The 24,516-nt window shown below is 40.1% G+C and overlaps 1 protein-coding gene across 5 annotated transcripts in view; it reads left to right on the top strand.

Annotated features, from left to right (window-relative positions):
• The window catches only part of KLHL32 (kelch like family member 32), a 129,363-nt gene that overhangs the window by 99,100 nt on the left and 5,747 nt on the right, over positions 1–24,516 (top strand). For 4 of the 5 annotated variants that reach the window (XM_055714698.1, XM_055714699.1, XM_055714696.1 and 1 more), the window contains 2 exons: positions 12,792–13,518; positions 22,300–22,358. In XM_055714698.1, the coding sequence (XP_055570673.1) occupies positions 12,792–13,518; positions 22,300–22,358 (786 nt within the window). Of the gene's footprint in view, positions 1–12,791; positions 13,519–20,337; positions 22,359–24,516 lie in introns of those variants that run through there. The other variant, XM_055714700.1, reaches the window with a different exon arrangement.

The raw sequence follows: 24,516 nt of genomic DNA, 5'->3' as shown, positions 1-24,516 counted from the left end.
ATTACATAACGGCAACTAATTTTAATGCTGAATGCAGCTCTGCAAAGTTTCAGTGTGTTTGATGTCAGCCTGAATGTTTCCTCTAAAAATAAAAATGACAAATTCTAGATTTTGAAGTGATGGCTGCTGGGGAGATCCTCTTGGTCTTCCTCCCATGTGCTCTGTTCTCACTCTGAGAAGAGAAATCCTATTGTAAACTGTGATCTCCTTAAACTGAAATCAAATCACAGTTAAGGGCCTAGTTAGACAGCTGTGTTTATGAAGAGATAAGCTTCTGTTCATTGCAACTTCAGAAAAACTTATCAGACAGAGGTGAAGCATCTAGCAATGTTGATTTTACCATCACAACAAATGATTGAGGGTCCAAACTTGAGTATTTTTGTGATGAGTTAGAAAATGGATGGCAAGAAGTCGTTACCTCAGAGCTTCTTGCCATTTAATCCGGTTTTTAGAGATGCAGATCTGTTAGCTCTGTAAGTTTTAGTAACCTATGAAGCTACATTTTAGGAATGTTTGTGGTGGAGGGGCTTGCTTGTTGTTTCTAACTTTCTGTGGCTGGACCTTTTTGAAAGGAGAAAAGCAAGGTTCTATCGCCAGGTGCCATATTTTGGGCTTTGCTTGCTCTGAATGGATTTTCACCCTCCACACTCTGATAATCTTGTTAAAACAAAATTTACTTTGATTGCAGGAGTAAGTAAAGCCTTTCCAGTGTGATCAGTCCCAGCTCATTTGTTTTATTTGTGTACACTCCCAGGTGTGACAGTCATTGCAGTGCACAGCAAAATAGAGTGTGTGTCAGTAGGGGGATGGCTGTAAAGTCTGTTGCAATAGGGACTGCACGCTAGCTCGTACAGGTTTTAAGCGCACAATTGTACATATGGAGTGTCGTTGCTAGGAGTTGCACTGGGTCTTGTTTGTTCGTTCCATCACGGCAGAAGAATGGGTTTGGTTCAAGAAGCACATTTGTAGATCTGCCTTTGTAGAGAAGGTCTAAAAGACTGTAAAGGAAACAAGGCTAGTTTGAGGACTTGATCGCACAAGAACACGCTTCTCTTGAAGCACACTGGGATAGTTTTGTCTTTGCTGCCTCAAGACGGTTAAGAAAAAATGCAGTGATTTCTTGCCTCTGTGAGATGTACTCTTCAGCTGCAAAAATGCCTCAGATACTTTCATCAGATGATATTTAGTGATCTGTTTTTTCCTCAGTTTCAGATACCTGCATCTCACCAGGTTTTGCTCAGTGGCATGGAGCACAAATATCTCCACAGGAGATTTTGGTAGTGGAGTAAAGAGACTCAGTTGTGGACAGCTTGAGGGGACAGAAGATTTTGATTATATGTCAGCTGTCTTCTGCCATATCACTTAATTTTTCCTTCTCTTAGTTCCCATGTTAGGAAAACGGTTGAAATGTACACTTCGCTCAGAGAAGCCCGAGTTTTACTGCTTATAAATTGCTTTGAGATACTTGGAAGGAAAGTGCTATATAATTTTGAAGTTCAGATTCCCCAGAAGGTGTAAAATGGCAAGCTTCCATGAGCTGTGATAATTTACAACAGCTGAGAGTTTACCTTCTGTCCCTACCTTACTTCACGTTGAGCTTGAGTAGATGAAAAGTTTAGTTTTTCCATTATAGCAACTCTTGGCTTTTAATATGATGCCTTATTATATATATTATATATGCTATATAAAATTATGAATATATAATGTCATATATTCATTTAACTCAGCTAGCCTTTTGTAAAGCTGATTTTTTATCATAGTTATTTTATTGCAAGTCTAAAAAGCTGGAATATTTTTTTTGAGGTTAGTCAATGTTTTCTAGGTAGGCTTCTGTCTAGTCTTATTTCCAGTCAATATAGGAAATGGTAAAATAAATGCATTGGATGAAATGTGTAAAAGACGTGAATACAGTTTTGAAACACATACATTCTATTCTTAACTTGTTATAAAACTAGACATTTTATTCCCTGTTTCGTAAGAAACATACATAAAAAATGAAGCTAATGCTGTCTCTCTTACAACATTTTTGATAAAATAATGTCCCTTTTGGGAAGGCCAGTATTATTATGTAGCACCAGGCAGGAAGGAAGCTTGTGGTAAAGCACTGGACTGAGAATGGAACTGTATTTTCTTGGTGGAGTGTTTGTCTTTGGGAAGGAGAATTCCTCCCTTCCTCACAAGGGTGTTGTGCAGTAACATTTATTAAAAATTTCTGAGATGGAAATACAACTGTTAAAATTGCTACTGAGCTGTTTAATTATGACTAAGAAATATGTCTCCCTTATACTTTTTGAAGACTGTGCAGGACAATATTTTTTTTTCTAGCGGCCTTGTGAGGAAATTGGGCAACTGGTGATTGATACCTTACAGCTTAAATGTTTTAAGAAGATAGATCAATGCTTAAGAAAAAATAAGAAGTATTTTTAATACACTGTGATTCATTTTAATGTCATTAATTTTGATAAACGTTTGCTATTAATACAGCTGCATTATCTACTTCTACTTTAAGCAGAAGTATAATGTCATGAAACGCATTATTCATACTGCTAGACAGACTTTAGCCAACAACTCTGCTTGTGCGTGTTATTCAGTGCTGAAAGATCAAAATCAAACTTCTGCCTCTTGGAAAGTGGCTACAGACTGCAGGGCTGATGGTCCGAAGGTTGAAGGTTGTCAGCTTGACATCACGTAGATCTCAACCAGCAGAACCCCTAGCACTTCTTGTTTAGCCCATCAAGAGCTTCCCGAAGAGTACTCTAGCCAGATCCACAGCTCTCGCAGAGACTGAGAAGTCAGAGGGACATACACCAACAAGTGCTTTCACTTTCCAAATCTAATAAACCTTGGGGTTCTTCAGTCTTCCTTTTGGGCCATGTGTTTCCTCAACTCATAACTCATGTATATTTGGCTTCCCTTGCTATTGCCTGAGCCTACTGTCCGATCCCTCAGTCCTCCAGACTCTGTCCATCTGGGAAGCTGTGGGTCTGTGACTGGGTGGCAGTGATTATGGCTGGGTCTGCAGAGACACATATTTTGTCTTTCCTGCCAGCTGTGCTCTCACACTCCAGTTTGGGAATGCACTTCAGGGTCCCCCTCTCACACAAAGCCAGTGACAGAGCTGAAGCAGGAGTCTAGCACTGGTGTGGGAATGGCTGGGTAGGAGTTGGGGACGAATAGCAGAATGACAGCATCTTTGAATATGTGGTGTGATTCTTGTGGTGGGGAAATGTGAATGTAAGACTTTGCTAGCTGTGTAGAGAGTAGCATGTTTGCTCCTGAGACTTCTTTGTGCTCCATCCGACAAAGCACAAGGCGGCATCTTCCTAAACTTTTACTTCCTTTCTTCATTGGCACATTAGGAATGGTTTGGGGTGATTCCCAAGAGTTGACTAAATCCATATGTATACAATTTGAACGGTGTCTTTATACTTGGAAAAGGTTGGGTGTTGTAATATTTGAAACAGGAGGAACAGTGAAACTCAGCTGTTAACTGGGTGGAAGCACTGGAGGGAAGTACTTGCCAAATCACTGGCAGACTGGGCAACTTTTGTTATGCTTCTTTTATATTGGACTTAAAGCTAATAGATCTTCCTTAATTGGAGGCTTGGAGGCTTCATGCTACCTGAGGGTAGTAAGACTTTCCTCCCTATACAAAGAAAAAGCGTCAGAGAGTCTGGTCCTTTCAACCAACTTACATCAACGGTAGACTTCAGTAAATTAAACAGGAAGAAGTGAAAATGGTATCCTCTGTGTCAGCAAGGATGTGCAAGCCTGCGCACAGCTTCTTCAGCTGAGGGAATTTACGTGTTCTCCATTTAGATTAATGTTCTGCTTACAGCCCCAAACTTTCAAGGAATTAAAACTTCCATTCTGTAGTGTGAGGAAAAGGTACAGGAAAAATTTTTTTGAAAGCCTTTGGTGTTTGGATCAATCTTCCCTATCCGCTCCCCCTTCAGGTAAATATTAAATTTTGCTTCTAAGCTGTTATTTTTGTTTTGGTGTGCTGACTTGAACACTGATGTGCATTTTTTGATGCTTGACAAACTAGAGAACACCTTATGATGACCAAGATCACAGATTTACCACTCGTCACTTGAAACACTTCCTTCAGAGGTACAAAGACGTCCTTTGGTTTAGCGCACCTTGCTTAGAGCGCCATTGTGAGGCTGGGAAGCCACTGGCTGGAGCTGGACGAAGCTGTCAGGGGAAGTGAACTGCAGCTGAGGCAGTACAAGAAACTTGAATCTTTCATTCTTTCCAAATTTTGTCTAAGCAGTCTCCATTTTTTTTTCTTTTTTTTTTTTTTTTTTTCTTCTTAATATTAACTTGTGAGGCACTCTGATTCTGTGCCTATGAATAAGGTAAGAAACACCTACTGGGATCGATTAATTTCCCATCCTTTAGAGTATGGGACTGAACAACCCAACCCACCAGAAAGCTAAATATTGATGCTGTCAGTGGCATTATAATTGGTCTCTGGTTTCATCTCCAAACAGTCCCTTGCTTGGATTCTATTATTTATTCTAAGAGGGAAAGGGTTATTAATGCAGTGTTCTTTAATGTTTTTTTCTTTTGTATGCATGTGTGTGTGAGAGAGAGCAGGAGAGCAATAACACAATAAATATATTGGCTAAAAGAAAACATTTGCAAGACATCCTTGCCCATTTTTTTAATCTTCTCTTATCATGAAGAATGTGAGCCATGATAAATTGTTCTGCTAATCAAACGGCACTGAAAGGTTAGGTCACTGGAAGTCTTTAGTCATTTTGTGCTTTTCAAGAGTGAATTTGTTAAAATTATGCTGAATACCCACTTAAAGCCTGGGCTGAAAACCCTACCTGTGTTTTATAACTCTGCACTGTCAGAACTCATAATAAGTCAAACATTCTTTCAGAGGTACTCATAAGGGAGAAAAAACCCTGTAAATTTAAGAGTAATTTCAGATTGTAAATGAAAAAGAGAGGCACGACTGTTCATTTGCACCAATCATGCCTTCCTTTCATCTGCTCTGATTAGGCCTGGTGCGGTTTCATCAAACTACTCCATCACTGAGCTGTCACTCCAGTCGTCTGTTGATTGAAAACAATCAGGGCTCTGATGGCACAATTATTCTGACCCTTTAACTAGAGGCTGCTGTGATAATGAAAGGTTGATTATGATAGTTTGTGCCTCTTTCAGTTTGCCAAGAAGGTTAATTTGGGCATCAGACGGATGTTTAATGGGCGCTTGCTGGCTACACTGAGGTAAATGAGAACGTGCAGTCTTCGATATTGCACGGATATAGTTTGGCTGTCAATCATTGTCATTTTGAGTTTGTGCCTCACACTCTGGAAATCACATTTTATTTTTTCCTTGGGATTTAATTTATTCTGTGCCCTGAGGAAGTTCTTTCACTCTGTGACCTTCACAGTAGCTTTCTCTGTCTTTTTTGCCTTCCCTCAAATGGAGCCCAAAGGCATAATACATCTAGAGGAACATTTTTCTTTCATTTTTCACATTATAAAAAAAAAAAAAAAAAAAAAAAATTTAAAATCCCTGTTTACCAATTCACCCTGAACAGAGCAAATGTTTTAATTCTGATTGTAAAATCAGAACGTGCAAATGAAAGCATGCCTTCTTGCTAACGCAGCGCCACACAGGGGGCTGCTGACGTAGACACACATTTGTAAAACTGACAAACAGGTAATTTTAAAATGTCCCTGTGTAAAGAGGGTGGGGGGATGGCACAGCCTTATTTTCACAGGCTACACGTATATGCCTCAGCTTGATGCCTTGTAAATATGGTCTCAGTCACTGTACTACAACTTTTTGAGTTGGAAAGTCTCTCTTCAGAGTTCAGGGGCAAAAGGCATTTGACTGCTGATTCAGAGATTATTAATATTTACTGTGTTCAGACTGAGAGAATCCTATGCATAATCTTGTAGTTGTTTGGCTTAAGGTGCAAAAGAAATGCAAATACCTCATAATTTTGATTGTTCTACATGCAGCTCCTTACAGTCTTATTTTTATGCATGTTTTAAATTCAAAATAAAAAGAAAAAGATTTCTGTCTTTAAGGCTGTCCTGCATTTAGGCTTGAGCCACTCATTTTCAATGCTGCCCACAGCTGTAAGGTAGTACCTGATTGATAGAATTGCAAAGAGAGTCTGGAGGCTGTGCTGTGTGGTTACGACTATCTTCTGAAAATATTCCTGTGTAACTCATGGCTTTGAAAAATTGTGTTATGTGTGTTTTGGGTTTTTTCCCAGCAACAATTCTTCACCCATATGTTTTTATTCTCAAATGGGTGGTGCAGACCAATTTAGGTGACTTTACTTAAAATGGTTAAATGAATATCCTAAACCCTCTCGGTTTTGTCCTTTATAGTCTCTGGAGAGAGAGGACAAAGACCCTTTAAAGGTCCAAATTCAGGCCCTTTGGAAATCCCTGTTCATTGAAAAAAGGTGGAAGTTTCTCCATAGCCTTCAGTGGACTTTGTTTCAGAGCTGTAGTAAATGTCCTGGTTTATCCATAGATTCCGCTCCTAGACTTGAGATTTGAAGAGCCATGGTGGTGCTGACAATAGCCAAGTGAGATAGACAGTGGCTTTGAGGGAAGAGGTTCCAGTCTGGAACACCTGGGGCTTGCTGAGTTAGATAAAATCCAATGAAAGGCCAAATCATGTGCAAGTCTAAAGCCAAAATATATGTTCTTAGTGTTCTCAAACACTGAACTAGTAAAGTGTAAGTTTTGCTTTTTGAAGTTACCTTGGTGTCTTAGAGTGATTGCTGTAGTAACTGTGTTGCTTTTGTGACTCTTTCTGGTTATTGATCAATAGGAGCAGATCTATAGCACTGCCCAATATGCTAATGATACAAAGGTATTAATTTGATTTTTTTTCTGACTGAAAATTTTTTGCTTATGTTAAGCAACAGAAAGACTGTTCAGATGAGATTTGTGTTGAAAGAAGAGGTTTGTGGTTCTTTCTCTTTCCCAGGTATATATCATCATCAGATTGTCATGCAGAAATTGGATAATTTGTGTTGAATATATCTGATCTCAGTCCAGGTAAATACTTCCCTCTCCACTTTTGTTCCCATATTTAAAATCGTCCTTTCTCCTAAAATGAGAATGCTCACTCTGTTATTGTATTTAAGATTTCCATTTGTTTTAATAAGACAGTGTGAATTCATTGTTTTGAAACTGTATAGAATTTGTTTCCTTTTATTTGTTTTTTGCCCCCCCCCCCCCCCCCGCCAAAAAAAAAAAAAAAAATCCCAACAAAACAACCAAAACCAACTTCAAAACCCTCATTTTTTTCCACTACTGTCACTTTTTGGCTTCATCTCAGTTATTAGAGACATTAGATGGTATAAATTAGCCTAATTCCTTTGCAGTCCACACAGCTACAACATGAATACATCAACTAAAGAGCACACCAAGATGACTTTAATGGAGTTCCCTTGGCCCTGCCTCCCACACAGCCCAGGCTTGGAGGCGCATTTTCCCTTCCAGAGCAGCGGACATAAACTTTCCCTTACACTGACTTTGTGACTTAAAGTAGTTTCTAAGTGAACCTGGGTCTAATGAGCGTCTCAAGCTCTTTTCACTCATAAAGTAGCTTGGCTTTTCCGGTTAGAAAACTTACTGTGATGTCAAGTGAAGGTCTGGCATGTTTCCCAGCACAGTGGCGTGCAAAGGGCCGCGGGGGGATGCTGAACAGGCAAGGCACAGGCGCGCCGGGCTCTCTCGCTTCCTGGGATAGCTGGCAGCCCAAAAGACCAGGTAACTATTTATTGCAGGGTTGCCTGCTGCAGGAGGGAAACTCTTAATTCAGCTTTAACCTCCACTGCCTCTGTGTCCTCTGCGGCTGTGGTATGTGTGTGGCACATACACCATTAACGGCAGGGAGGGAAGGACCGCACTCTGAGGCTGTGTGAATTGGACTGTTGAAGCACCATGCTGGAAGCAGAAGCAGCTGCTGGAAATGCAGTGAAATCACAATCCAATATACAGATCTGCTTCGATGTATGCTCCAACTGTGACATGTTACATTTTTCCGTCTGTTTTCTTCTGTTTTGAGAAGGTACTCCATTGCTAAATCAAGTAGTGTAACCTTGGAGAAGAAAAATCCTTTGGGTTAAGGTTTTAGAATAAGGGAATTAATCTGGTTTGAAAATCCTGTCCTTCTGAGGGTCTACTTTTGTCATTTACTTAGTTTAGAAGATGAATATGGCAAAATATATTATTTATTAAAGTTGATATAGGCACTAGGCTTTAGCTTCCTTTTCTCACATATTCATACATTAAAATTAATAGAAAAGAAGCTTCTAGCAGTTTAAACAGAATTTGCCTATAATGGCACTAGGAGTAGGAGTCTTTACTTATTTTTTTAATTATTTAGCAGCAATACAAATATTTTAAACCTCAAAATTGTGTATGGTGTCTCTGTCTTCACCCCCCACCCCCCGCCTTGCTTACTTGTTTGCGTTTTAAACACAGTTGTAATGTCAAGTGCTATTGGTATCTCCTTGCAGAGGTCTGAATGTCTTTCCTTTCGGTGTCATAAAGTGTATAATGACTTTGAGTTTATTTTGCTAATACTGATTATAGTTGCTAGTCACTGCTGCCAAAGAGGCTAAAAATTAGTCACTCTAATTAGTGTATAGATGGGGTGAATTTTGGAGTTTCTTTGTAGGCACCAAGTTTCTGAGTCTGAATTAAACAAAAACTGAGTAAAGGTGGTAGAACTTGTATTGATAAATATACAGGTGCTTGCTGATACAATTCTATGGATGGCACTTCTGCCATATGTTCATGAGAGTTTTATTTGCCACCTCTACACTGAAGGAAATGTAGAATTGTATTACAGTCCATCAGTAACTATTTCTACTAAAAGCAAAAAACTTGTTTGGGAACTTAATTTTCATTCTTCTGAACTTCTCCAGCTTTCCAATAGCTGCCAGACCATCCAGTGACTAGAATATCTGTTCACCCACAGCGATAATTCTACTTTCTTCCATGCCTACATAGTGTGAGACACTAGGTTCTGCTAGAGACCACCATAACAATGTGTGCTGCATAACAAGTGTGGTAGTCTTAAGGCTGAGTTTGTGAGTGACCTAAACCATATGACCTGTTCCGTAGCCTTGTGTCACAATTTAGGTCCTGTATTCTATGAATATACATAGAAATATCTACATTTGTAGCTTAAATTCCTGGCAGTTATTTTAAAGAATTGTCCCAAAATTAATTTATGGTATTTAAAATTGAGTAGCAGTCATTGTTATCAATAGCAAGACAAGGAGATAAAAACATTACAGCTTTTAGCTCTTACGGCTTTTTCTCTGCCTTGGAGTGCCGCAGGTAAGGTGTGGGTCACATGGAATACTGTAGCCAAAAATATGTTAAAGAGTAGCATGAGTTGATTTGGACAGGAGCTTCTGTACCCGTTGTGATTCCCAGACCTTTGTTGCCTCCCAAAGACCCAGTAGAGTTTCTCTGCTGTTTATCAGGTGCCTACAGACCATCCAGGTCATAGTGATGTGCAGGGTTCTTAGCCCTGCTTTCTAAATGAATGTAGTAAAATGCAGTACTCCACTGCAAAGTGACCTCAGATGTGGAGTCTGGTAAGAGCAGCAACCTGCACAAACGACAGCCTGGGATTTACCTTACCCTCCCTGTTGCTGTTGCAGTTGCTTGTCAGAAGGTAGTGTAGACCAAAGATACCTTTAGGTGCAGAATGTATAGGATCCTAATGAAATTGCAATATATTTAATTTGGAAAGGTAAAAAAGTTATCATAAATAAAGATGCAGGACAGATGAACAGGGATGAAATAGTGTAGGAAAGGGTGGAGAAATTTCTTGGTTCAAGACCAGGACTAGATTGTACATCTCCTGTGAGTGCCAGCAGAATCTTTGTATCACTGCACCACTGCTGCTGTGGATCAGAAATTCTGCGATTTTAGAGAAATGTTAAGCAATATTGGTTTAAGTGAAACCTTTTTTTACAGCTCCAGGAATAGTCTCAGTACTGACCTAACTCAGCATGAACCAAGTTGTTTTTGCCAAACTTCATGCAGTGGAGAAAATGTATTGTAATGGGGATGCCCATCCCTTCTGCTGCAGATTGCCATGCGTCCCATATGCACAGATGAATGCAGATACTGTGTCTTTGAATGGTATGAATTTATGTAGTGTTGCTTGTGTATTTATATAGTATTTATTGGGGGGAGGGAGGAAGGATGATAGAGGAAAGAGGAAGGATGAAGTTCTAAGATCTTAGGAGGCATTAATGTTAAACTTCCTTTAAAAGCCTTGTGGTTACGAAGACCTGGTTTATGTTAGTGCATGTCTTTTAAGAGTCTTGTAGTGTCTGTTGTTATGGCACAGGTGATACCTCCACGATGCCATTTTTTATGTGAGTGAGGGCATGAACTATAAGCAAAAGAAACAAATCTGTTGGATGCAAGTGATGACAGATAAATTTTTAAGCACGTTTTGTGAGTTCTTCTCTTTTAATACAGCAACCCATATGTCATTCAGTTGGCATGAATGCATTTGGTATGTTCATCATGATGAAGATGGCCTAAATTTGACTTCAGTTTCAAGTGTCTAGTCAATGAGGAGAGCTAAGTGCCTCTGAAGGCTTTGAGGAATGATTCACATGGCCTAAGACATGAAGTAGGGAGTTGCCTAAAACTACTCAGTAGGTGACACCTGACAGAGTTGGTGGATTTAGAACATGTGGATATAATGCTCAATGATTTCTAGTCCATAAACACTTTCAAATATATTTAATTAAAGCCATTTTTAGTAACCATTCTGAATACATGTAGCTGATGCATATTTTGAAACTCAATACAGCATTTAACTGACTGGACCACTGTTGCAATTTTTGATGCCCTTCATTGATTCTTTGTTCAACAGTGGTTGAATAGCACGGTGGAGAAAGTGTTTCAAATTAATCTTAATGAGAAGGTGATTTTGTTTTGTCATCTTCCCTCTTGGACAGAATACAGAAGCAGCAATAAATTTTATATACTTCTGTGTATATGAAAGCCATGAGTAACAGGAGCCTTTGTTTTCAGCTCCTTCATGTGACATTTCCATGAGCAGTACGCGGCAGTTTTAGCTGAAACTGTTATTATTGCACACCTAGTTACAAACTTCTGCTCCATGAGTTCTTTGTCAGAATGAAATGAAATATCAAGTAGAGGAGTCTGTCCTCATCCAGAACTAGTCAATGTCTTTGTTAATAACTTGGATGAAAGAATAATATGGGGTTTATGTTTTTGTACAATCAGAAAGGGGGAATGGTCTTCAAGCACTTTCGAAAATATAATTAGGATTGAGAATGATCTTGACAGATTGGAGCAGTGGCCTGAAGTGAATAGTAGAGTTCAGTAATGACAGAGAAAGCACGGCACTTTGTGGAGGTTCTGCAGAAAAAAGAAGTGGGTATAGTACTCAGCCATAAGCTTAAACATGAATCAGTGATGTTGTAGCGCAGTGACAGTCTCGTGATGTACAAACAAGAATGGCATAGATTGTTACAAAGAGATCCTTCCTATTTGCTACTACTACAGCCTTAAGAGGAAGATTATATCCAGTTTTCAGAAGCAATCATTAAGAAAGAGGAGCATTTCCTTTCAATAACAGAGAACTGTGAGCCACACACCAGAGGTGTAGAAAATGTGACCCAAGACGGACTGAGAGACTTTTCGATTCAGTGAAGAGGAAACTGCAACACACGTTAAAATGCATCGAAGGCAGAGGAGAAAAGGAAAGTAGTAAACTGTTGCTCATTCTGTAGGATGGATGAATTTCAAAGGGTTGCTCTGGGAGTTCCAGAGCTCTGGAATATAAACCCACAGGTGGAAAATGGGGCAATGAGTTGAAAGGTTTAGAGCTCCTGCATAGGTGAAAGGAAAATCTCTCTGAGAGGATAATTGAGCATGGAAATGGTTTTCCTGAGGAAAGATTGGCTGTCTTAATCACTGGAGATTTTAAAGAATATCTTATACTACAGTCCTTGAAATGGTTTAGGCCCTTCCAAGCCTCTTTTTAGACCTGGTTGGATTCTGTATGTAATTTAAAGGTTGTGTTTAATCTTGGCTGTTGATCTCTGGTACAATTCCTGGACAGTTTCAGAGTCTTCCTTGCTGCTGCTTTCTGTCAGTCCCAAACCAGCAGAGCCTCTTCTCCGGCTTAATTTCTGGTCCCTTTACACTTCTCTCCACTTTATGAATGAAATAAATGGAGAAGGAACAAGAATACTGAAGGATTCAATATGTATTTTGTTACATTCCTTCAATATTTTGTCATAAACAGAATGAAAGATGGGGGGAGAAAGAGCTTTTCTTTCTAATCATCTAACCATAATCCTACTTTTCTTTCTAATATACCCATGGTCTCCAGTGATCCCATAGGCCCTGCATTTATAGTATTGCTTCAGCTGCTTGATTCTGGGATAATGCGGTCTCCTACATCGCTAACGGTTTGCACAGTGAGAGTATTGCGTAGCAGTATTGCAATCCAGCAATGCTTAGGAAATTATTTAGGGGGAGTGGTACAATACAATGCTCTTATGTACATTATAGGTAGAGTTTTAGTAGGTGGCTTTTATGCTGACTCATATGCTTTCATAATTGCTTTTTATATTGATAAATATTACTACTGAGGCAAGTGTATAGCTGCTCCTGGAATGCAAGCAGTTTTCAAAAGACCAAATTTTAACAAGAATTGTACACAAGTAATTGGTGTCTTGTTTCTCCTTTCCTCCCTCCCCACCCCACTCCCCCCACTTTTAGCTGGCTGTGAGGTGGCTGGAACATAACTGCCGCTACCAGTACATGGATGAACTTCTCCAGTATGTCCGCTTTGGCCTTATGGATGTGGATACACTGCACACTGTAGCTCTTTCTCATCCTCTTGTGCAAGCTAGTGAAACTGCAACAGCACTTATTAATGAGGCCTTGGCTTACCACCAGAGCGTCTATGCACAGCCAGTTTGGCAAACCAGAAGGACAAAACCACGCTTCCAGTCAGACACTCTTTACATAATTGGTGGGAAAAAACGTGAAATCTGCAAAGTGAAGGAATTGCGGTACTTCAATCCGGTAGATCAAGAGAACGTTCATATCGCAGGGATCGCAAACTGGAGCGAGCTAGCGCCTATGCCTGTAGGGAGAAGCCACCACTGTGTTGCTGTCATGGGAGACTTTCTTTTTGTAGCTGGTGGAGAGGCAGAGCACTCTACCGGGCGCACTTGTGCAGTGAGAACTGCCTGTCGATATGACCCCCGCACTAACTCTTGGGCTGAGATAGCTCCAATGAAGAACTGTCGGGAACACTTCGTGCTGGGAGCAGTGGATGAATACCTCTATGCCGTAGGGGGCAGAAATGAATTGCGTCAAGTGTTACCTACAGTGGAACGCTATTGCCCCAAGAAGAACAAGTGGACCTTTGTACAGTCCTTTGATCGATCGCTCTCATGCCATGCAGGATATGTGGTGGATGGTCTTCTTTGGATATCAGGTAGAAAATGTTTCACACGGTTTGAGGTACTAACAAACTACCAAAATACTGTCTTGAATGAAAGTAATAAATCTTTAGTTTATATGTCTTAACAACTTTTGTCTTAGGAGATGGATATTTCAAAGAATTTAAACCTAGAAGCATACAATCAAGTCTTAGATTAGAAGTATAGGAGCATAACGTACCTATACAATATTTTTTGTCTGGTAAATATCTCTCTGTGTTTCAAAGCTGTGTATATCATATGAGCTACCTCCAGTCGCCATTCATACCTCACAGTGAATCGGAATGGTAATGCACTTTTGGACAAATTTCCGATGACAAATTCTGGGTGCTTCCTAAACAACAAAAAACCAAGACCCAGTTTCTGCAGTATGGTCTGGTACCACTGCATTTATTCCTGCTTATGAAATGGAGAATTAAGTCCTTGTTGGCTTGTGTCAATCCAGGGCTTGAAGGCAGATCTATTAATTGCTCCCACCTGCTCTTCAGGATGTTGTAACAGGCCAAGATGACCTTTATTAGAAATCATGTAGGGCTCTGACTGGCCATAATGAGTGCACAGGACTGCCTAGGTGTAATCATAGCTTTATGGAACAGGTAGATGAAAGGCCTTGTAATCTTAAACTAACATATCACTTGCAACGCAGTCTGATATACTTTTTAATTTACATGTGCATGTTGATGGGAGTTGAGGACATTGTGTCGTCAGTCTTTATAGTGACTTTTCTGGTATTGGTTATTTTGGAATAAAGTCAATGCTGTCTACAGAAGATTTGACAGAAAAACATCCACATTTTACTAAGAAGTGTGTCATGGAAGGTGATAAAGTTGTAATATTTATCAAGGAAGTTAATGAGTAAATGGGGCTAGTCCTTGAGGAAAATGTTCAGTGATTGACATCTTCACTGTAGATACCCTCTGGGGATTTTAATATGGTCTGGGATGCCTCTGGTGAAAAAATGGTATATGAACAAAAGATTAAGTTAGCTACTTAGGCCTTCGCTGTGCTTCTGAAAGTATGTCTTTTAAGTTAGCGGAGCAACTTACAGATGTACCTTTCTGCCCATGTGGAATAAGTAAGTGCCTTATGGGGATGGATTCCCAAGCATTGGTGGGGGAGGTAGCAGGATGGGTATCTATTTTTATACATATATGCTAAAACAATGAATGATGACTTTGAAATTAAAAGCATGATGGAACATAGAAAATTGCCAAGATCGCTGGCAGATGCTTTGAGTCACATTCTTCAGAAACTGGCATTGAAGGAGTCTTGTAGAGTTTGTGCTGTGTGCTAACCCTGAAGTATGCACTCGGTGGGCTTTGAGACCCACATACAGAGAGAAAGAGGGTTTCTGCTTTATGGTACCAGCTGGGTACCAGTTCAGAGCATTACCCTGTTTATTCACTACCTTACCTATTTTATCTGTGGAGGGGGATGTGTGTATGTGATGGGCAGTTCAAATACATGGATGCTACTACTGCTGTGTCTCGATATTATTTTTTTTTCCCTCCTGTGTTTTACATTTTTCAGTCTCTATGAAAAACAGGGCTTTTTAGGAAATTGTTAAGCATTTTACTATGAAATCATTGAAAAGCATTAGAGACATCCACTAGTGTGTGGCCCTCGCTCCAGTACACGAAAAAAGTAATATTTATGTTTTCTTAATTTCATATTTTTCTGAAAAAAAACCAACCAAAAAAACCCCCCAAAAAAACAAACAAAACAAACCAATCAACCAAACAAACAACAACAAAAAAAAACCCAAGCCAAGGAAGTCTTTGGTAGGGATTTTTAAGTCAAATGTGGGACTAATCTTTCCAGATATGCTAGGAAAGGGAAAATTTCAATTAATGTGCTTAGTTACAGAAGTGAAATGCCTGCCTGCCTGTGTATTTAAATACTATCTGCATTTATTTTATGAAACAGTGTGATATTGTTTTCATGGATATGCTTCTAATACAGCTGTAGAATCAGGGGCAGAGGTAAGTGGAAGCCTATTAGATAAACTCTTCAAAACTGGGCAAAACAACAAAAAATACTTCATCAGTATTGTTCCATTTATATTTGAAAATGCTACCAACGTAATTTCTGTTGTAAAGTCACAGTAAGGAGCAATGTTTTGGGCTTTTTTTTTTTTTTGTATTTTATATATTTTTTGAGAAAATGCCTAGCAGTTTTGAGGTGCTGGATTCTGACAGGTTATTATGAGGTATGACAGCGTACTATGCAATACTTCAGTAGGGTATCGATCTGAATTATGTACTCAGATTGAAAACTAGTTTCTGTATATTGAATAGAGTTATTTTAAAAATAAAAATAGATGGAGATGCAATGTGTAGCTAACTTTCTATTATTAATTAATTGCTTAGGGCCAGAACGTAGCTCACTCTACATGTATATTCAGGGGCAGGGGAATAGTAGAGAGAGATGTTTTGTTGTTCCAAAACTATCGGTAGTCACTGCTGAAAAAAATCCACCGTTCATCATCAAATGTAAGGTGTTAGCATAAAGTCATCAGTAATGCAGGAGGGAACCTAATTTTGAAGTATGTGGCCTAAAATGAAGTAATTAAAAATTTTAGTCTGAGTTAGGGATGTTTCTGAACTGTATTCCTGCTGCTTTTTCTGGGAAATAAGTGTCATCAGCTAGAGCTGTCAAAGTCAGTGCTACTACCAGCTGGCAAGGTAACCATGAAAATGTGCCCAATTTTTCAGTAAGTGGACAAATTAAATTGGGATAATACAAGTTTCTAGCCTTTGTATTTGTGAAGATAGTAATCAAAACATGACCCAAACACTGACTGTGTACTTACTCTATAGTCAAAGCATCAGTGCCTCTGCTACAGCCCCTTGTCTTCCAAAGGCTTTGCTAATCAAAAGCTGCCTGGACTTAAGGGGTTTCTATTATTATTATTTGGATTAATTTTCAGCTTTACTTTGCTGCTCCTTTGGGACAAATATGAGATGGAATAGAGCATAAAATCATGGCGAAGGCAGCAGGGAAAGGAAATGTGCTAAACAAAATGCTGTACAAGTATAAGCTCACACTGGCAATAGGAGATAGATGGCTGGTGTTTCAGGTGACAGAGGGACTCTTAAGATGCCACCACCTCTTTGAAGTTTTTAACCTGCCAGAAGGCTCAGAGGGAGCCTTCTGCACTCTGGAACTAGTCGGACCCTCTGGTCAGCACAAGTGGGTTCAGCTGTCGAGTTTTCTGAGCTCCATATATTGTAGAACATATTTTTATGTTTGTGTCATTATTTTTTCTCATTTTTTTTTTATTTTTTCACAGCTCTCATTTTATTTTATTATCTTAAAAAATAGATGAGAACTCATTAAAATAAGTTCTCTGTATTGACAGTACAGCATTGGGCAGATGGTTTGGAAATTTTGTAGAAAAATGAATCTCACAGGCCCCAGTTAACATCTGACACCATGACCCATTTCACAAATGAATTGCATGCCACATGCTTGAAAAGTGAAGTATTTGAGTGAAAGAGAAACAAGATGCACCAGACCCTTTGGAATTCAACATTACAAACAATCATTCCTTATGAGAGCAGGGAAACATTTTCCATAAGACTGAGAACTTGACCTATGCCTGTTGCCCTGCACATGCAAATCTGGACACCTGCTTTTCTCTGCACCTTAACCTTCCTCCTCCCTTACAGGTGTAGTGCCCCTGGGGACAGAGAGGGCAGGGAACCTCTACCAAGGCAGTTCAGTTCTGGGCCGTTGCTGCACCTGCAGCTGGGGATTAGGAGGCTTCCCCTCTGCCTCAAGTGCTCAAGAGATTAGCACATGAAAAGTCTTCTCTAAAGCGAGGTATTGTGCTGTTGTTTCCCAGAGGTCTGAGTTGCTGACCTCACCTGTGTCAGCTAAAATCAGATCTTGACATGCACATGGAAACTCAACTTGGGGTAAACAAGCCAACCCCATACAGTTGCTTTGTATTTAACAGCTTTCTCTTCAAAATTCAAGGTTCTTTTTTTATTCTTATTTTTTCCTTAATGGAGATTTTGTCCAAGGAAACGATCGAGAACCTGTATCATGGAGAATTATTCTGAGTTTGCAGGTGGTTTGGGTTGAAAAGTATTGCCTTATTATCAGTATGCAGTTGTGAGGAGAAGAAATTTTTTTTTGTCAGTAAATGCCTTTAAAATTATTTTATGAAAAATAGATCTGGAATAAATAGGAATTTATGGTATCTAACCCAATCAAGTTTTGCAGTGTGGCTGGCACAGAAATTAGCAGAAACAGGAGACCAGCAAGTACATAAAAATTGCCTCAGTGGTCCAGACTTAGTTTGTATATGGAACAGTGTATTATTATTATTATTTATTATTATATTTTAATAAAGGTAAGGGATCTCACACCTTTCAAGCATGGGTGTTATAGGTTTGATGCCATTGATTCTACTTGGATTGAATGTAAACATCAGGCTTTAATGATTTAAAAAAACCCACAAACCAAAACCAAAGTGCAAACGAACTAGGGCTTGTGGCCCTCTTGTTTGCAGCTAGACAGCATCCGGGATGGAACAGTGTTAATTAGAGCTGCTGGTGGTGTCTTCCAGGGGACTTGTTAGGGTGGAAGAACATGCTGCAGCTCAGCTGTCCTTTCTGGGCTGGCTGAAGTACAAGGCAGTAGGCTTGCATGTTGAGGAAGGATTGTCTTGTGTTTAGCACACAGACGCATAAGAGAGAAGAGATTTCTATTTTAAAATAGCAGAGCACCTTGGGGTGCATGTCATGAGTTTCTATATATTCCCTGGGTTTGCTGGAAGCAATACACCCGGGAGCTCTTTGCCAACATGTAGTTTTACACGTCTCCCGGTGAACTGGGATTCGTGCGTGCAGCCTAGCACTTGGGGACTTTGGAAAGAGTTGTGAGATTTTCTGGGGCATTTGTATTGGATTAGATTTTATAAGTCATACAGGGGTCTTACTAGGACATGTTATAAATACGGATTATAAATTTTTGATTGGGAAAATGCTGTTGAATCTACTGCCTCCCACCCTTCTCTTTTTGGAAGTGTCTTTACTGAAGGTGTTTTTCAGTGCACTTTGTGGAACTGTTTAGGGGATTGTAACAACCCAAAATATTTTCCATCTGTAGGGAAGAGCTGGACAAGGTGGGTCTTGGAATCCTCCAGCAACTTCCCCATGTAGAGGGGCACCCGTGAGTTGGGAAATAGGGGTCCTGGAGGGCTTAAAAAGCAAGGCTTACAGCCTGCAAGGAGGCAGTGCGAAACAGTGACTGGTAGCGTAAAAACGTTGTAAGCCCAGGGGTTGGATGCTGGGCTTTTCAGGAGTGTCTTCTCGTGTCTGTACAAGCAAGAAAGACACAGGCTTGTCTTGAGGGAGCTCCTTGCCTCCCAGAAACTCTAGTCCTCAAAGCAAGCTGCTCATGTCGAAGTGGTGCAATCATCACTGTTCGTAAACCCCAGCAAGTGCTGACCAAACTGTAAATTTTCTGTCACTTACCCAGCCAGACATTTTATCCTCTTTCTGTAACTGATGGGTTACTACCCCTTTAGCTGCTATTGTTTGACATCAAATCTAATAGCATGGTTTGTATTTTTAAATACTTCTTTTTACATTTTGTTACAATGCCTCCCTGCCATTCCCCTTCTGTCCTGATAGAAATCACTGCAGAGAAGTTTAAGAAATGATCTTGGAATGATACCTTTTTTTCTGGGAAAATATGTGTTATTTTTAGTACCATTTAAACTTTTTTCTTTTCCTTTTCCCGTTTTTTAAGAGACATATTGCTGCTCTTTTGCCCTTTCCCAGCTGCCTGGAATTGTTTTAAAATTAGTTCAAGAGGACATTACAGACTTGTTAAATTTGAATTTTGGCAGAAAATTTTAAACTTTTGCTGTAGCACTTCAAAGTTAGGAGGAACTTGAGTTTGAAAATTGATGCAGATATAAGATGGCATATTTAATGACAGATGTATCTATAGAAACCTGTTAAGATGCAGATTATCCCCCTGGGGAGGGGAGATCAAAACTGCCAATCTATAAAATATACTTGTTAGGGGAAGGCATGGAATCTATCTCTGCGAGCACTTTGATTGCAGGGGACAGTGTAGCAGCATGTGGCATCATAACCTAAGAGCAGACAAATCAGCTTGATGACTTTCAAAGCCAGGAATACTGCTGGAGGCAAGGGTACTCCAGTCTAGAAGAAATTAAAACATATAGAGACTGTTATTAATTCCAGATCTATTTTTGTGTAGTCAAATCTGTATGCAAATCCTTAGCATCTCATTTTGGCAGATTAATCTAAAAGTGAAGAGCAGTATGTGAAGGGAATGTAATGATAAAACACCACAGATGAGCAATATTGCAGGGGAAAAAATGTAAGCTGTGTACTTGATATGAGGGGCTCTTTGTGGAGAGAGGCAAATCTTGCTTATTTGATTATTTCATTATTTTACAAGGAAGCAACTCCCTTCTTTCTCTTCTTCTCCACATCTTTCCCCCCCAAATTAAGGTGTCCTCTCTGAATGGAAATATATGACCCAGCACTGTGTTTTGGTGCATCTCATGTAGTTTAACATTCTGAAGGTAATCATCCAAATAACTATGATTTTTATTTTTCAAAATATGAATATGACATCTCATTTTTAAACATTACGCTAGGAGTGAAAATAACTACGTAAAAGAAAATCAAATTACAAAACATATTAGAAAAGATTGTTTTGTGCATGTGGCTGTGAAGGCTGCAGAGACCAAAACAGACTGTGAGATTAGACGTGGGAAACAGTCCTTGCTTTCCAGTGTGTGTTCTTGTATGTGTACTTCACAGGTGCTGTGATGGGCAGTGTGTAGCAGAGCGTGATGGAAACAGTTTGAAAAGACTACATCTCATCCGAGCTGTCTCTTAGCTTGTAAGCATCCCTGAGCTGGGAGCTTGTGCTACCTACCGTGCCTGTGCTGGCAGAGATGCACCCAAGTAACAGTGTTATTCCTCCCTGCTACTGTGGTTGAAGACAAGACACTTGGTTGTCTGTAGTTTCTGCTACAGATTCTGGGCCTCACTGAAGTTATTTGGAGTGATCAGAGTACATTTCTGCTGGCAAGTAGTTCAGCCCAGTAGGAGCAGATCAGCAGATAACACTTTGGTGCCGAGTTCTCTATATCAACTCCATGTATCCTTCACAGTTTTTGCTTTGGACTAGATTTATTGTGGTCCTCTGGACCAGATATTCCCAGTACTCAGCTTGTACAAAACCATCTGAAAGACCAGTTATTATTTCACACCCTTATGCCCCATTAGGCACCGCTGTACATCTGGAGCAGAACTCCTGGTTTAACTTCAGTGCACACTGGTCCCACCCTACAGCCTAAAATGACATGCGAGAGGTGGGGGAGTTGCTTCAAAATCGCAGTATAGCTCTGAACCAAAATGCTGAGCTAGGTGCAGCTGGAGGGTGGCAAAATGAGGATTCCCCAGCATGGAGCCGTGTTAACATTGGCTGGAAATAAAAGAAAAAAAACCCACAGTGGCTTTAGTAGGACTGGGCCATAGCTCAGTCAGCAGGAATTAAAGCAGCTCTGTTGCTGCTCTCTGAAACAGGGGATGTCCTCACAAAAAGGGAAACATCAACAAATGTTTCATCAACAGATGAAATTCCTTCCTCTCATTACTGTGGATTTTGTCCATCGTTGACAAGTGTGGTTAAAACTATGATATAGAAAGTTTGTCTGTCTATACGAGTTTCACTGGTGCGTGGCCACTGGCATGCCCTCATTACGTCCAGACTCTCTGGTAGGATGAAAGGTGAGGTGCAGCTTGCAGGTGTTATTTCTGATCCCATCTTCCCATGGGCCCGGGGTGGTGACAGAGGGGGCAGTGGGACCTGCAGCAGCACTGCAGTGATACCGTGTCCCTCCCCAGGGGGCTTGAGCACACTCAAGAACATGGTTATGCAGGTAAGATTACAGACTTGTGACAGAAGAGTTTTTCTACCAGTTTACTCAGTGAGATTTGCCATTTAAACCCAGTAGAGACCAGGATGATCAGGCATTAAACGTGTACTGTGTTGAGGTAGATAGTTGGTCTGCAGCATCTACTTGGGTCGGAGTCCATTCTGGATTTTTCTGAAGTGCTTTTTACCTTGGTTTCTAAACATTATTGAAAAGTAAATGGTAGTGTTGTTTCTGGTCACTATGAAGGAACCTCCTAACACAGTAAGTCTGACTAAGACAGAAGATGTTCTCCCTATGATACAGACTAAATATAGGATTTCCTTCAAATATATAGGCAAACACAGTCACACAGGTTTGCACTATGCTTTCCAGCTGGCAGTAGTGTCCCACGTCATGCTTCTGGTTAGGCAGAGCTCCTCTCTGACCGCTTCCTTCTCTCTGATACAAGCCTTACCTCCTCCTCTTTTAAACCGCGTCACACTTGCACACTCCTTGGAACAGGGACAGGGTATATCTTCGCATCTTGATGAGGTTTGAATACACAGTCATTTATAAACATATCAATTTTTATCTCCTCTTTAGCACATAGACTTAGTTTTACAAAGGAGGGGGGGGGGGGGGAGCTGTTTGTTATTTTGTGGGTTTAGATGTTTGACAGATATCCTACTTATTACCTTGCAACCGGAATAAAAAATGCAATGGAATGTAAGCATAAGTGGTGGTGTGCAATGTAATTATGTCAGCAAATGAACCCTAGAGTTAGTTATTTTTCTGTACCTGATCTGATCTGGCTTTGTTTATATGAAAAAAACCTAACCTGTATAAACTTTGCCTTTAGGAGGAGTAACAAATACTGCACAGTATCAGAACAGGCTCATGGTCTATGATCCTAAGCAGGTGGGTATCTGTGCTGCACGTGTTTCTGTCCTATGTTTTGCTTCAAACAGGTCTTAGCAAATACATACAATGAGTTGGTAAGGCTAAAAATGCTGACCATTTGGATTAGTGGTGTTTTAAATTCACTTTGTACTAATGTGTGAGTTTAACGGAGTAATGGAGACCCTGACTACTTACTATGTTTTTCAGCTTGTGGGTATTAGAGACATCTGAGATTAAATACAGAAATATGCTTTAAATTCCCCGTATTTATCAGTATTTATTTTCCTTGGTGTGGTTTTTTTTTTTTTTGTTTGTTTTGTTTGGGTTTTTTTGGTAATCCAGCAGCCCTGGGCCACGTGTACTCCAATATACTCCAAATCAGTGTCACGCAACTGCTCCTTGTCATTGGTATTTCTGCTTTGAATTGCATGTATGGGCTTTTTGTTTTCTGCATATTTTCATAACTATACTACCTGGCTGTGACTTATTCTGCTGACTGCAAGGGTGCCTATCATTTTGTTACCCAATCACCTAAAATATCTTTTAGGGATTATTTCATACGTTGTGTGTATGTTTTGATTAGGTTAGCACGGCTCAGTAACCATTTCAGAGGGTTAGGGCATGGTTATGCCCTCTTGCTTGTATTTGGAATTTAAGTCCTAAGCTTGCAATCAGAGTTGCATAGCTTGATTTACATCCACGCGGAAGAGTATTGACTTTTCTGATTGTGGAATAGGGTTGATTGCTGTATTTGGAACCAAATTGTGCCAGGATACTGCCATGTGGTTCCCGCTGACTTTTTAAAGCATAACACATACGGGTCCTGAAGCAGAAAGCAGGCAATGACACACCCGCCTCTTTCTTTTTGAGGTGCAGTTTTATGCGCTGATTGTACGAATGCTGATTCTGTCCTAAATCCAAGTAGCGATTACAGGCAGCAACCTTATTTCGCTTATGAGGGGGACATATATTTAGATACTGTGTCTCTACTGTGCGTCTTTCGCTTTGATTCTTTACTTGCTGATGTGGAAGTTGCACCCCAAATTGCCAGTGGCAGGGCTACTCCAGCATGCCGTGCCGACGGTGAGAAACCCGGCCTGGCAAGTAAGGAGTTACAGAGGAATTGTGCACTTGCATTCTTCAAACAAGGTCTGCTTCGTGTTTGTACACACAAACTCTTTTTAAAAATTCTGCGGGCATATTGTTTATGGTGGGTGCTGGAAACCATCACATCTGCTTGCATCTCGCACAGAATCTCAATAACTCTATCATTCAGCACCAGCGCTTGCTTCTGCGCAAGGCCTTTGTGGCGAGTCGATAATGCCTGCCATCTGCCACAGAGCACACAGCTACCTGCCAACAAGCCGGCTGGGGTGACCTCTGCTTCCTCACCGCTGATTAGTATTCACACCCCGGCTTATTAGAAATGACCCCACCAGGCCCCTCTGTTTCTTTGCCTTTGCAGCGCTTTGCGGCTCACCTGGCAGGCGCTGCAGTGGAGGAAGCTAAAGATATAATCAGGGGATGCAGGCAGGCTTAGCAAAGCAGATGGTGTCTATAGTCTGGTGTTAAGAGACTGGACTGCTAATGCAAACATTAATGCCTAATACTCAACTATTACACATTGAAATGTATAGCTATATATTGCGGAGGTTAAAAGGCAGTAGTATTAGAGGCTCTTGAGTTACTGCAAGCGGTAGCACATGCAAAGCAAAGAATTTCCTCACAGATTCTAACTTCCTCCACTTAAATAAATTAATCTTATCCATTGCCAGGTCATTTGATTCAGTAAGTGTATCAGGAGCAATTGTTTCCTTGGTTTTAAAATACTGTGCTTTAATCCGTCTTCTTCTGTGTCCTCTCGCCCCTCCCCTGAACAGGTAGAATTCTTGAATATTATTAACTAGGAAGGAAAATATGCAAAAGAATATTACTTGGTAAGCACCCACAAATAAAGAGTTAGCATTAAACCAAATACATGAATCATTTGAGAAGATTCTTTAGGAAATAATTTTTCCCTGTTGCTTCATTCCCCAAGGATAAGATCATTTGATCTTCTGAGTAATGAAAGGTAGAAGAATCTCTCTTCTCTCATAACAGCTAGTTAGTACAGATAATTTTAGCACTGTATACAAAGGAGACATCTAATAGTCTTGCTTAAGGAGGATTTGCTACT

The sequence above is a fragment of the Falco cherrug genome, chromosome 6 (genome assembly GCF_023634085.1).
Source record: "Falco cherrug isolate bFalChe1 chromosome 6, bFalChe1.pri, whole genome shotgun sequence".
Taxonomy (NCBI): Eukaryota; Metazoa; Chordata; class Aves; order Falconiformes; family Falconidae; genus Falco; species Falco cherrug.
This window is presented reverse-complemented; position numbering and strand designations above follow the sequence as displayed.